Here is a 12,619-nt window from a genome sequence, read left to right on the forward strand (position 1 = left end):
ATAAAATAATGCAACCTACCATCTTCAAGGTCCAGAGGATATCCTGCCGTTCTCAGAATTCCCTCTGAGTTTGATCCCATCGAACAAATATCCACCACACTGTTCAGAGCCCAGAACCTATAATGAATGCTAGTGTCGATGCTTTTATCAGTCCTTTCCTTTATCAGACCCTACTCTATAACTATAATGGTACAGATACGGCCACTGCCACAGGACACTGGCGTAACAAAAGCATTGGTCCTCACTTTCAACTACCGGTCTTCTCCAGCGCAGCTAAAGTAAGAGTGGGGATCACCATCCTCGTTTTCACCATTTCTGCTTTCTGCAACCTTGGCGTGCTGTGGATTACCAGCCGGAACCGCAAGAGGAAATCCCACGTCAGGATTCTGATTGTCAACCTCGTGGTGGCGGACCTCCTGGTGACCTTTATCGTGATGCCGGTTGACGCTGCCTGGAATATCACTGTGCAGTGGCAGGGCGGGGACGTCGCTTGCAAACTGCTCATGTTCCTCAAGCTGATGGCCATGTACTCCTGCGCGTTTGTCACCGTGGTGATTAGCATCGACCGCCAATCAGCCATTCTAAACCCCCTGGGCATCAGTGAGGCTAAGAAGAGGAATAAGGTCATGTTGACTGTGGCTTGGCTACTAAGTGGCACCTTGGCCACGCCCCAGGTGAGAAAGCTGTTCTGTTTTTGATCTTCATCCCTGAGGAACTGAATTCTGACCCAAGCTTTGTCCCACTGAGTGCTTATATCCAATTGGTTTTAAGGTTAATTGACAAATAATATAGCTATTGTTATGTTTCAGAAAATTGATAGATGTGTATAAGATGATAAGAGGCATAGGTAGAGTGGACAACCAGAGCCTTATTCCTAGGGTGAGAATGGTTAATACAAGGGAGCATAATTTTACGGTGATTTGAGAAAAGTATAGGGGGGATGTCAGAGGTATTACGAGGGTCACGAGTGAACTCAAGTGTAGGAATCACAGAGACTTCAGCAATTGAAACAAAAGTAAAGATTTATTACAGAGATTAACTAGAAAAAAAACACCAACAAGAGCTCAGGCAAACTGTACAGGATATTAATGAACTTAAATGATACACAGACAAACTCGGTTAGGGTTTCACCTGACAAGGAACTACAATGACTAACAAAGAAGGTTTGGCATGCGCCCCTGAAACCCAAAATACACCCCGAAGCAGAGAGGAGTTCCATAGCAATTGGGTAACACAATTGGTCCAGACAAAGCGATGATCTCCAAAGCCAGCAACTGCAATACCAGACTGTGCTAATTAAGTGATCCCAGGTTGAATAAAAGTGATAAGATACAACGGGAGTTTAACAGTCCCCGTGATACTAAATGAGACACCTGCAAAACAAAGCGAACACCCAGAGTTAGTCCAAAGACAAACAATTAGAAAAAGTGAACAATCCAAGGACAATGCATACCAGTGAGGTGACACTGTGAAAATGCAGTCTACATACTACATGGTTGTGACAGGTAGATTTTTTATAGAGTGGTGGGTGTATGGAAAATGCTGTTGGGGGGAGTCAGTGGAGGCAGATATGCACATTAGGGACATTTAAGAGACTCTTAGACAAGCACATTGATGAAAGAAAAATGGAGGGCTCTACAGGAGGGAAGAGTTAGACTGAATTTTCAGAAGGTTATACAACTCAGAATACAAAGAAGTCCCTCTTAGAACAGAGATGAGGAGGAATTTCTTTAGCCAGAGGGTGACGAACCTGTGGAAATCATTGCCACAGATAGCTGAGGAGGCCAAGTCATTTGGTATATTTAAAGTGGAGGCTGATAAATTCTTGACTAGTAAGGGTATCACAGATTCCAGAGAGAAGTTTGAGAATGGGGTTGAGGGGGATAATAAATCAGCTATGATGCAACGGCGGAGCAGACTTGGTGGGCTGAATGGCCAAATTCCGCTCATATGTCCCATGGCATTATGGTCTTAAAAGGTCAGCACAACACAAAGGTCTTGCACTGTGCTGAAATGTTCTCTGTTCCATGTTCTAAATTACTGTCCATTCCTGGTGATTAACAGAAGAATTTGGCCAAGCAAATCATCCCTAACCAGTAAAAATAGTTTGTTGAAATTCCTGCACCAACAAGTTTCCAAAACCACTGTTTCACTGCTTTAACAACTAGCTAAACCAAAGAGCATTTCCTGTCAATAGCTTGGCTCCCCGCGATCAGAATTCACTTCAGACGCATCAGGAGTGAAACTCACCGCAGGGAACATTGTAACACAAATGGTACAACAGATAGATTAAAGTCTGTGACTTTTAACCATGTTTGTGCCTTGCCATTGGGAAAAACGCTAGGTATTCATCCTGATTTTCATACTTAATTTTGAAAGACAGCAAGTTAGGAAGGTCAAGTGGTCGAGAGAGATCAGATCCAGGAATTTTAAACACCAGATGTTCTGCAGATGCTGGAAATCCAGAGTAACACACACAAAATGCTGGTGGATCTTAGCAGCTCAGCTTGATAGGTTCTTGATTAGTATGGGTGTCAAAGATTACAGGGAGAAGGCAGAAGAATGGATTGAGAGGGATAGTAAATCAGCCATGATGTGATGATGAAAATGACTCGATGGGTCAAATGGTCTCACTCTGCTCCTATGCCTTATGGTCTTATGGTCTTAATTGTACCTTAAACACAATCCCTGTTCTAGAATATTATTTCTCCATTCTCCTCCCTGCTTTGTTCTCTCTCCTCAAGATAAATTAACATAAAACTCATAACTGAGGAAAAATTCAAGGGGGAATTCAGACTGCAAAACAAGAAGGCTAGACCCAGGTAAAAAATTATATGACAGGTGACAAGTGTTTTCTTATGTATACATGGGTACAGAATGTGGCCTCAACCTTGGCCGTCTGAAATAAGTGGTCATGTTCCTAGAAAACCCGTTTTTAGCAGTGAAAGTGATTCTTGAAGTAAATGAGATATTTATTTTCATAGAGAAGTGGCATTTACAGTGGCCACTATATTAGGCACACCTGTACACCTGTTTATTAATGTAAATATCTAATTAGCCAATCATGTGGTAGCAATTCAGTGCTTAAAAGGCATGCAGATGTAGTCAAGAGGTTCAGTTGTTGTTCAGACCAAACAATGAGATGAGGAAGAAATGTGACCTAAGTGATTTTGACTGGAATAATTGTTGTGGTTTAAAGGTGGTATAAGTGTCTTCGTTACTGCTTATTTCCTGGGATTTCCACACCCAAGTCTCTAGAGTTTACAGAGAATGGTATGGAAGATAATAAACATTCAGTGAGAGGCAGTTCTGTGGGCAAAAATGCCTTGTTAATGAGAGAGGTCAGACGAGCATGGCCGAACCGGTTCAAGCTGACAGGAAGGTGACAGTAACTCAGATAACCACACAATAACAATGATGTGCAGGACAGCATCTCTGAACGCACAACACATTGAACCTTGAAGTGGATGGGCTGCTGCAGCAGAAGTCCATGAACATGCACTCTTTTTTTTCCCCAGTCCTGATGAAGTGTCTCACCCCAAAATGTCGACTCTTCTATAGATGCTGCCTGGCCTGCTGAGCTCCTCCAGCATTGTGTGTGTGTTGCTCTGGATTTCCAGCATCTGCAGATTTTCTCATGTTTGTGATGCATTAGGTATAGGAAGTACCACATAAAGTTGTCACTGAGCGTGTTATTATAAGTGGTCATGTTCCTGGAGATCCTTACTTAAGCAGAGAAAGAAGTTAACGTAATCAATTAAAGATTTGTGTCCATTGAAAACGGGCATTCAGATTTTGCTTTCAATGTCGTGGAAGTGTAACAAAATTGCTCAGCACGTCAGTAGTTCACGTTGAAAACAAAATTGGAGACCTTTTCAGCACTGGGAAGGGAAACATTACTTGCTGCTAATTACAGAGTATGTACCTGGTAATGGTTTTAATGATGGGATGTAATATTTCGCAACCACAGGTATTATAGCAAGACTTGCAAATTGCCATCTGCATGTCACATTTCTTTCCATCCACACTCCACTGTACTGCACCTTAATTCTGCAAAAATTGTAAATAATTTATTCTTTGAATTAAACTGAAAGAGGTCCGAATAACTATTGCAGATTACGTTATTCATTATACTGAGTAAACCTCATAAAGACCAGTTCACAACATCCCAAAGTAGCTTCCTGCTGAATGAGTTTAGACGCTGTCATAAAGTGGAAAAACACAGCAACCAATGTGCGCATAACAAAAAAATCCCAGAAGCAACAGTGAGCTGAATTTTAAGATGCCGACAAATGTAATTTGCTCTTATTACCTGCATGTGTTAAAGAGCATTACCCTTAAATATTGCAGCAGTTCTCCTGTGTATCAAATAAGAAATATTGTTGCAGATAATGCGGTAGAATGCATTTCACCAGTTGTTAGTTGTTAATTAGGTTTCTATGTACTAGAAATTTGTTTTGGTGACATTTTCAGCAGTGTGGTTGTAATAATTTTATGAAGCTATTCATAAGACCACAAGATATAGGATCAGAACCAAGTCATTCAGCCCAGTAATCAGAAGTATAAAGGGACTTGGGAGTACTTGTGCAGGATTCCCTAAAGGTTAACTTACTGTTTGGTTCAGTGGTGAGGAAGGCAAATGCAACGTTAGCATACATTTCAAGAGAACCAGAATATAAGAGCAAGGACATGATTCCGAGTCCTTATAAGCCGTTGGTCAGACCACACTTGGAGTTTTCTGAGCAGGTTTGGACCCTTTATCTGAGGAAGGATGTGCTATACATAGCAATATTCAAGATTCAAAATTCGGGATTGTTTAACGTCATTTGCTGTGCACAAGTGAAAAGAAGAATGGTGGAGGGGAACTGATTGGGTCTGGAGTCCAAAAAATAGCGGAGAGCTTTGAGACCTTCTTGGTTTCTTGGCTCCATCCCTCCCCCTCTTGTCTTCTCCTATCACTTTGGATCTCCCCCTCCCCCTCCCCCCTTCAAATCTCTTACTAGCTCTTCCTTCAGTTAGTCCTGACGAAGGGTCTCGGCCCGAAATGTCGACTGTACCTCTTCCTAGATATACTGCCTGGCCTGCTGCGTTCACCAGCAACTTTGATGTGTGTTGACAAAATAATTGTTATTGGATTCAATGCAGCACAAAAAATCACAATAAGATAAAGAATAAATTTAACAACACAATAAATATAAACACATAAGATAGCTTATTTACATAGATTGATTGCATGTTGTGATATAGGGTGACTCTGACAGGAAATGATAAAGTAGTGGTGGTAGGGGGGGTTGGTGGGATGGGTTGGTGAGTGGAGGTGTTCATTAGCCTTACTGCTGAGAAAAGTAAGTTTTTGAATCTGGTGGTCCTGGCATAGTTGGTACGTTGACTCCTTGCTGGGAGCGGGATGAAGAGTCCATGTGGAGGGTGGCTGGGATCCTTCATGTTACTGGCCTTTTTCTGGCATCTTTCTGTGTATATGTCCTTAATGGCGGCCAGGCAGGTGCTGGTGATGCAATGGGCAGTTTTACCCGCCTGTCGTAGAGCCTTCCTGTCCTCCCCAGTGCAGTGTTCGACCCACGCAGTTAAACAGCATGTTAGGTTGCTCTCTACTGGGCATCTGGAGAAGGACATGAGCTAGATTTCCATAGTCCAGCCCTCTTCTGCCTCCTCAGAAAGTAAAGGCGTTAGTGAGCATTCCTGACTGTGTAGGATGAGTTCTGGGACCATGAGAGGTTGTGCGACTTGTGCACTCCCCGGAGTTTGGAACTGCACGCAGTTTCCACCGCTGTGCCACCAATATGCAAAAACATTGCGAGCAAGGCAGTGCAGAAAGCAGCATAGAGAAAACACAGTAATGCATCAATAGAGATATAGGTACTGTACATGAACTTGTTATGGAATACTGTATGTGTAATTTCTTTTTCAGATTGTCCTGTTCCATACCGTAACCATTAATGAACCCCAGAACTTCACACAGTGTACCACTGTTGGGAGTTTCAAGCATCACTGGCAAGAAACCTCCTACAACATGTTTACCTTTGTTTTCCTGTTTCTCATGCCTTTGATGATCATGATATTGTGCTACACCCGGATCCTGATGGAGATATCAAACAGGATGGCCAAGGAAAACTGTAAGTTACACTCCCATTATTACCAGTTTCATCTTCTTCCCTGCATGGGTGCTGAATTTAGATGAACACTCATTTCACAGCTTTTGTTTCACGGCTCATTCTCAGATTTCCCAATCTGCAGAAATGCATAACTTACTCAAATCTCTCTTCCAGATTTTTCAATTTTACCCTCACTTTTCAACTTAATTAACCCACTCTGCTATATGTTTGAGCCGGGTTCGGATTTATTTTGTAAGTATTTTGCATCAGTCTTCACTGAGGAAGACAGCAGTATACCGGACACTCAAGGGTGGCAGGGACGAGAAGTGTGCGCAGTCACAGTTATGACAGAGAAAGTACTCAGGAAGCTGAATAGGCTAAAGGTAGATAAATCTCCTGGACCAGATGGAATGCACCCTCGTGTTCTGAAAGAAGTAGCTGTGGAGATTGCGGAGGCATTAGCGATGATCTTTCAAAAATCGATAGATTCTGGCATGGTTCCGGAGGACTGGAAGATTGCAAATGCCACTCCGCTATTTAAGAAGGGGGCAAGGAAGCATAAAGGAAATTATAGACCTGTTAGCTTGACATCCGTGGTTGGGAAGTTGTTGGAGTCGATTGTCAAGGATGAGGTTACAGAGTACCTGGAGGCATATGACAAGATAGGCAGAACTCAGCATGGATTCCTTAAAGGAAAATCCTGCCTGACAAACCTATTACAATTTTTTGAGGAAATTACCAGTAGGCTAGACAAGGGAGATGCAGTGGATGTTGTATATTTGGATTTTCAGAAGGCCTTTGACAAGGTGCCACACATGAGGCTACTTAACAAGATAGGAGCCCGTGGAATTATGGGAAAGTTACATACATGGATAGAGCGTTGGCTGATTGGCAGGAAACAGAGAGTGGGAATAAAGGGATCCTATTCTGGTTGGCTGCCGGTTACCAGTGGTGTTCCGCAGGGATCAGTGCTGGGGCCGCTTCTTTTTACATTGTACATCAACGATTTAGATTATGGAATAGATGGCTTTGTGGCTAAGTTTTCTCACGATACGAAGATAGGTGGAGGGGCCGGTAGTGCTGAGGAAACAGAGAGTCTGCAGAGAGACTTGGATAGATTGGAAGAATGGGCAGAGAAGTGGCAAATGAAGTACACTGTTGGAAAGTGTATGGTTATGCACTTTGGCAGAAAAAATAAATGGGCAGACTATTATTTAAATGGGGAAAGAATTCAAAGTTCTGACATGCAACGGGACTTGGGAGTCCTCGTACAGGATACCCTTAAAGTTAACCTCCAGGTTGAGTCAGTAGTGAAGAAGGCGAATGCAATGTTGGCATTCATTTCTAGAGGAATAGAGTATAGGAGCAGGGATGTGATGTTGAGGCTCTATAAGGCGCTGGTGAGACCTCACTTGGAGTACTGTGGGCAGTTTTGGTCTCCTTATTTAAGAAAGGATGTGCTGACGTTGGAGAGGGTACAGAGAAGATTCACTAGAATGATTCCGGGAATGAGAGGGTTAACATATGAGGAACGTTTGTCCGCTCTTGGACTGTATTCCTTGGAGTTCAGAAGAATAAGGGGAGACTTCATAGAAACATTTCAAATGTTAAAAGGCATGGACAGAGTGGATGTGGCAAAGTTGTTTCCCATGATGGGGGAGTCTAGTACGAGAGGGCATGACTTAAGGATTGAAGGGCGCCCTTTCAGAACAGAAATGCGAAGAAATTTTTTTAGTCAGAGGGTGGTGAATCTATGGAATTTGTTGCCACAGGCAGCAGTGGAGGCCAAGTCATTGGGTGTATTTAAGGCAGAGATTGATAGGTATCTGAGTAGCCAGGGCATCAAAGCTTATGGTGAGAAGGCAGGGGAGTGGGACTAAATAGGATAAAATGGATCAGCTCATGATAAAATGGCGGAGCAGACTCGATGGGCCGAATGGCCTACTTCTGCTCCTTTGTCTTATGGCCTTATGGTCTTCTGGTCTTATTTATCACGCGTACTCTGAAACATACAGTGAAGTGTGCCACTTGCGTTAACAACCAGCACACTGAAGGATGTGCTGGGGGGCGGCCCACAAGTGTCACCACATGTCCCGGCACCAATGAAGCATGCCTACAAATGGCAGGAACAACAGAGACACTACAAAGCGGAACATGCCAAGTGACAAAAACAGCAGCTCCAAAACAACCCCCTGTTTCTCCCTAACATCCCACCCACCCATGCACAAGCATATTCCTCCAACACTAGGGCAAGCCATCTTTTGCCTCCAGCAGACTTGTGGATTCACAAACACTGGGGCTTCGACTTCCCTGGTGGATTTGCAGAGGTTCTCAGACTTGGGTCCTGCCTTGATAGTTTACTCCAGTAATTAACGTCTCCTTATACATTGAACTTTCAAATACCCTGCGATGCATTTTGAGCCTATTTGATGGAGGCGTTTTTGGTTTCAGTCACTGGGTATGGCTATTTCAGGGGACGAGGTGAGTATAATTGTCAATGTCCCTGGAATAAGAAAGGGAAAATCAAAGTAATTGACATTTAGTTACTTGATTGGGAAACATTATTTGTGGATGTCGAGTCAGGGCAGGATCAGATTTGGATTAATTTTAGGAAGTCAAGTGACTGATTAATATTTATTGTCTAAGAGCACAAATAAGGAGTGTTTACTTCATGGACAGTTACCATGACACTCATTAAGTCTACCTCAATAAACAAGGTACTGGCTACTGGAGGAAATCAGTAGGTCAGGCATCAGCTATGGAGGGAAATAGAGAGAAGTGACATTTAAGTTCAGACCCTTCATCTGGACTGAGTTCAAGATTCAAGATTAGACTTATTGGTCACATGTGTATCAAAACATACAGTGAAATGTGTCATTTACATTAACCACCAACACAATCCAAGGATGTGCTGGGGGCTACCCATGCATCCGGCGCCAACATAGTATGCCCATAATCTTCATCAGAACAACACGCAGCCAACATGTAAAAAGAAAACATACAACCAAGTTAGGGTTTGGGTTCGGGTGAAGTGTCTCGACCTGAAATGTTGACTGTCCATCTCCCTCCTCAGATGCTGCTGAGTTCCTCTGGCAGTTTGCATGTTGTTTCAGATTTCAGCGGCTGCAGTATCCCCATCAAATCAGACCAGTGGAAAACAATGCTGGAGAGCTAGATGAATTGAATAAGTATTTTGCATCAGTCTTCAATGTGGATACATCTAGCAGTATGCCGGAAGTTCAAGAGTGTCGGGGGGCAGAAGGGAATGCAGTTGCAATTACTAGGGAGAAGGTGTTTGGCGCACTGGACGTTCTGAAGGTAGATAAATTGGATGAACAATGCTCCAGGGCTCTGAAAGAGGTGGCTGGAATGATTGTAGAGGCATTAGAATTGATCTTTCAAGAATCAATAAATTCTGGCATGCTTCCTGAGAATTAAAAATGTCACTCCACTCTTCAAGAAGGGGGGGAGGCAGAAGAAAGGAAATTATAGACCAGTTAGTCTGACCCCAGTGGTAGGATGATGTTGGAGTTGACTGTTAACAATGTGGTTTCAGGATACTTGGAAGCACATGATAGACTAGGCCATAGTCAGCATGGTTTCCTCATGGAAAAACCTTACCTGAAAAATCTGTTGGAATACTTTGAAGACATAATAAACAGGATAGACAAAGGAGCATCGGTGGATTTTGTGTACTTGGATTTTCAGAAGGCCTTTGACAAGATACCATACGTTAGACTGCTTAACAAGTTAGAGCCCATGATGTTACAGGAATAATTCTAGCATGGACAGAGCATTGACTGATTGGCAGGATGCAAAGTCTGGAAATAAAGGGAGCCTTTTCTGGTTGGCTGCCAGAGACTAGTGATGTTCCTCAGGGGTCGGTGTTGGAATTGCTTCTTCTTACATCATATGTCAATGATTTGGATGACAGAATTGATGGCTTTGTGGCCACGTTTGCAGATGATACAAACCTACCTGGAGGGGCAGGTAGTGTTGAGGAAGCAGGGAGATTACAGAAGGATTTAGACAGATTAGGAGAATGGGCAAGGAAGTGGCAGATGGAATACAGTGTCAGGAAGTGTATGGGCATGGGCATTGGTAGAATAAATAAAAGCATAGATTATTTTCTGAATGGAGAGAACATTCATAAATCCAAGGGGCAAATGGACTTCAGAATCCTTATGCAGGATTCCCTAAATGTTAATTTGCACATTGAGTTGGTGGTCAGGAAGGCAAGTGTAATGTTAGCATTCATTTTGAGAGGACTAGAATATAAAAGCAAGGATGTAATTTTGAGGTTTTATAAGGCCCTGGTGAGGCCTCACTTGGAGCACTGTGAGCAGTTTAGTGCCCCTTATTTAAGAATGGATGTGCTGACATTGGAGAGGGTTCAAAAGAGGTTCATAAAAATGATTCTGGGATTGAAAGGCTTACCAAATGAGGAGTATTTGATGGCTCTGTGCCTTTACTCACTGGAACTCAGAAGAGTGAGGAGGGATCTCATTGAAACCTATCAAATGTTGAAAAGCCTCAAAAGAGTGGATGTGGAGAGGATGTTTCCTATGGTGGGGCACTCCAGGACCAGGGGGCACAGCTTCAGAATAGAGGGTCATCCCTTTAGATGAGGAATTTCTTCGGCCGGAAAGTGGTGAATCTGTGGAATTCGTTGCCACAGGCAGCTGTGGAGGCCACATCAATAGGGATATTTAAGGCAGATGTTGATAGATTCTTGATAATTCAGGACATGAATGGTTATGGGGAAAAGGCAAGAAATTGGGAAAGAGAGGGAAATGGGTCAGCAATGATGAAATGGTGGAGCAGACTCGATGGGCTGAATGGCCTAATTCTGATCCTATATCTTATGGTCTTATGGTCATAAATCAACATGCCTGAGAGAAAGGGAGAAAAAGTAAAATGAACAAAGTTCTCAGCGCAAGTTTTTGATTTCAATCTGTAATATTTTTGAGATGAAGATGTCAGTTTATTTTGTTTTCCATTTCCAGTACCTGCGACGGAGGTGCATTTAAGACGATCAAAGAACAATATACCAAAGGCACGCCTGAGAACCTTAAAGATGAGCATCATTATTGTCACCTCCTTCATTGTTTGCTGGACACCCTATTACCTTCTGGGGCTCTGGTACTGGTTCTCTCCAGAGATGCTTTCTGAAGGAAAGGTCTCACATGCATTGAGTCACATCCTTTTCATCTTTGGTCTCTTCAACACGGTCTTGGATCCCATCACCTACGGGCTTTTTACCATCCACTTCAGAAGAGGACTACAATGGTGCTGCCACACAGAAACATTGCCATCCCATTCAGACCTTAGTTCTACACGGACAGGCTCATTCAGGTGCTCGGGGTCGTCCGTTCGACTCAAGAGGTTACCTGCACCTGGTCAAGAAGGTCTAAGGTCAATCACAGAGACTGAGTCTCACAGCAAAAACAGCTATTGCAGGAATGGTTACCTTGATGCACAGGAAGGGTACCGGTGAAGGAGCTAGCCTGAGGCTCCAGACTGGTGAGATCACCAAACTAAATAGCAGGTCCGTCCAGCTGCAAGTAACAGTTCAATCAGTGTGTGCATGGTTTAATTTACCAGCTCTTTCAGTGGTTGAAGTTTCTTTTCTTCCCCATTTTTCCTATTGCTTGCCCTTGTGAGTTTACTCTGTACAGAGTCAAGGAGTAGTTAGATCACGGGTGCCATTCAGTCCATCAAGTTTTTACAATCCCTATCCAAGAGCAATCTAGTTCATCCTAGTACACCAACCTTCTCCCCATATTCCTGGAAATTCATCTCCTTTAGATACCTATTCAGTGAAACTGCCTTCAATACTTCAATAAGTATATATGTGGGGTGTTATATGGGAGGCAGGGTTTAAGGATTAGCTCAACATTGTGGGCTGAAGGGCCTGTACTGTGCTGTACTCTTCTATGTTCTATACACACACACACACACACACACACACACACACACACACAAGGGGTGATTGATAAGTTCGTGGCCTAAGGTAGAAAGAGTCAATTTTAGAAAACCTAACACATTTATTTTTCCTACATTTACACACTTAGTCCAGCGGTCGTGGAGCATACGGATCCCTTCTTTGTAGAAGTCGGCATCTTGGACCTCCAGAAGTGGTCCACAGCAGGGGTGATTGGTAAGTTCGTGGCCTAAGGTAGAAGGAGATGAGTTACTAACTTCAAACTTTCTGCATTTTCACTCAAAGAGTTGAACTGCACGAGCATGTAATGAGAGCTGTATAACTCATTTTCTTCTACCCAAGGCCACGAACTTATCAATCACCCCTGCTGTGGACCACCTGGAGGTCCAAGACGCTCTTGTTACATGCATGTGCAGCTCAACTCTTTGAGTGAAAATACAGAAAGTTTGAAGTTAATAATTCATCTCCTTCTACCTTAGGCCACAAACTTATCAATCACCCCTGCTGTGGACCACTTCTACAAAGAAGGGATCCGTATGCTCCACGACCGCTGGACTAAGTG

The 12,619-nt window shown here is 43.2% G+C and overlaps 1 protein-coding gene across 1 annotated transcript; it reads left to right on the forward strand.

Annotated features, from left to right (window-relative positions):
* Positions 1-122: 122 nt before the first annotated feature.
* gnrhr4 (gonadotropin releasing hormone receptor 4) lies at positions 123-11,610 on the forward strand. The gene is made up of 3 exons (XM_063065100.1): positions 123-674; positions 5,930-6,134; positions 11,120-11,610. Exons 1-3 carry the CDS (start codon positions 123-125, stop codon positions 11,608-11,610), a joined length of 1,248 nt encoding a protein of 415 aa, XP_062921170.1.
* Positions 11,611-12,619: the final 1,009 nt, after the last annotated feature.

This window comes from Mobula hypostoma, chromosome 13 (assembly GCF_963921235.1).
Source record: "Mobula hypostoma chromosome 13, sMobHyp1.1, whole genome shotgun sequence".
Taxonomy (NCBI): Eukaryota; Metazoa; Chordata; class Chondrichthyes; order Myliobatiformes; family Myliobatidae; genus Mobula; species Mobula hypostoma.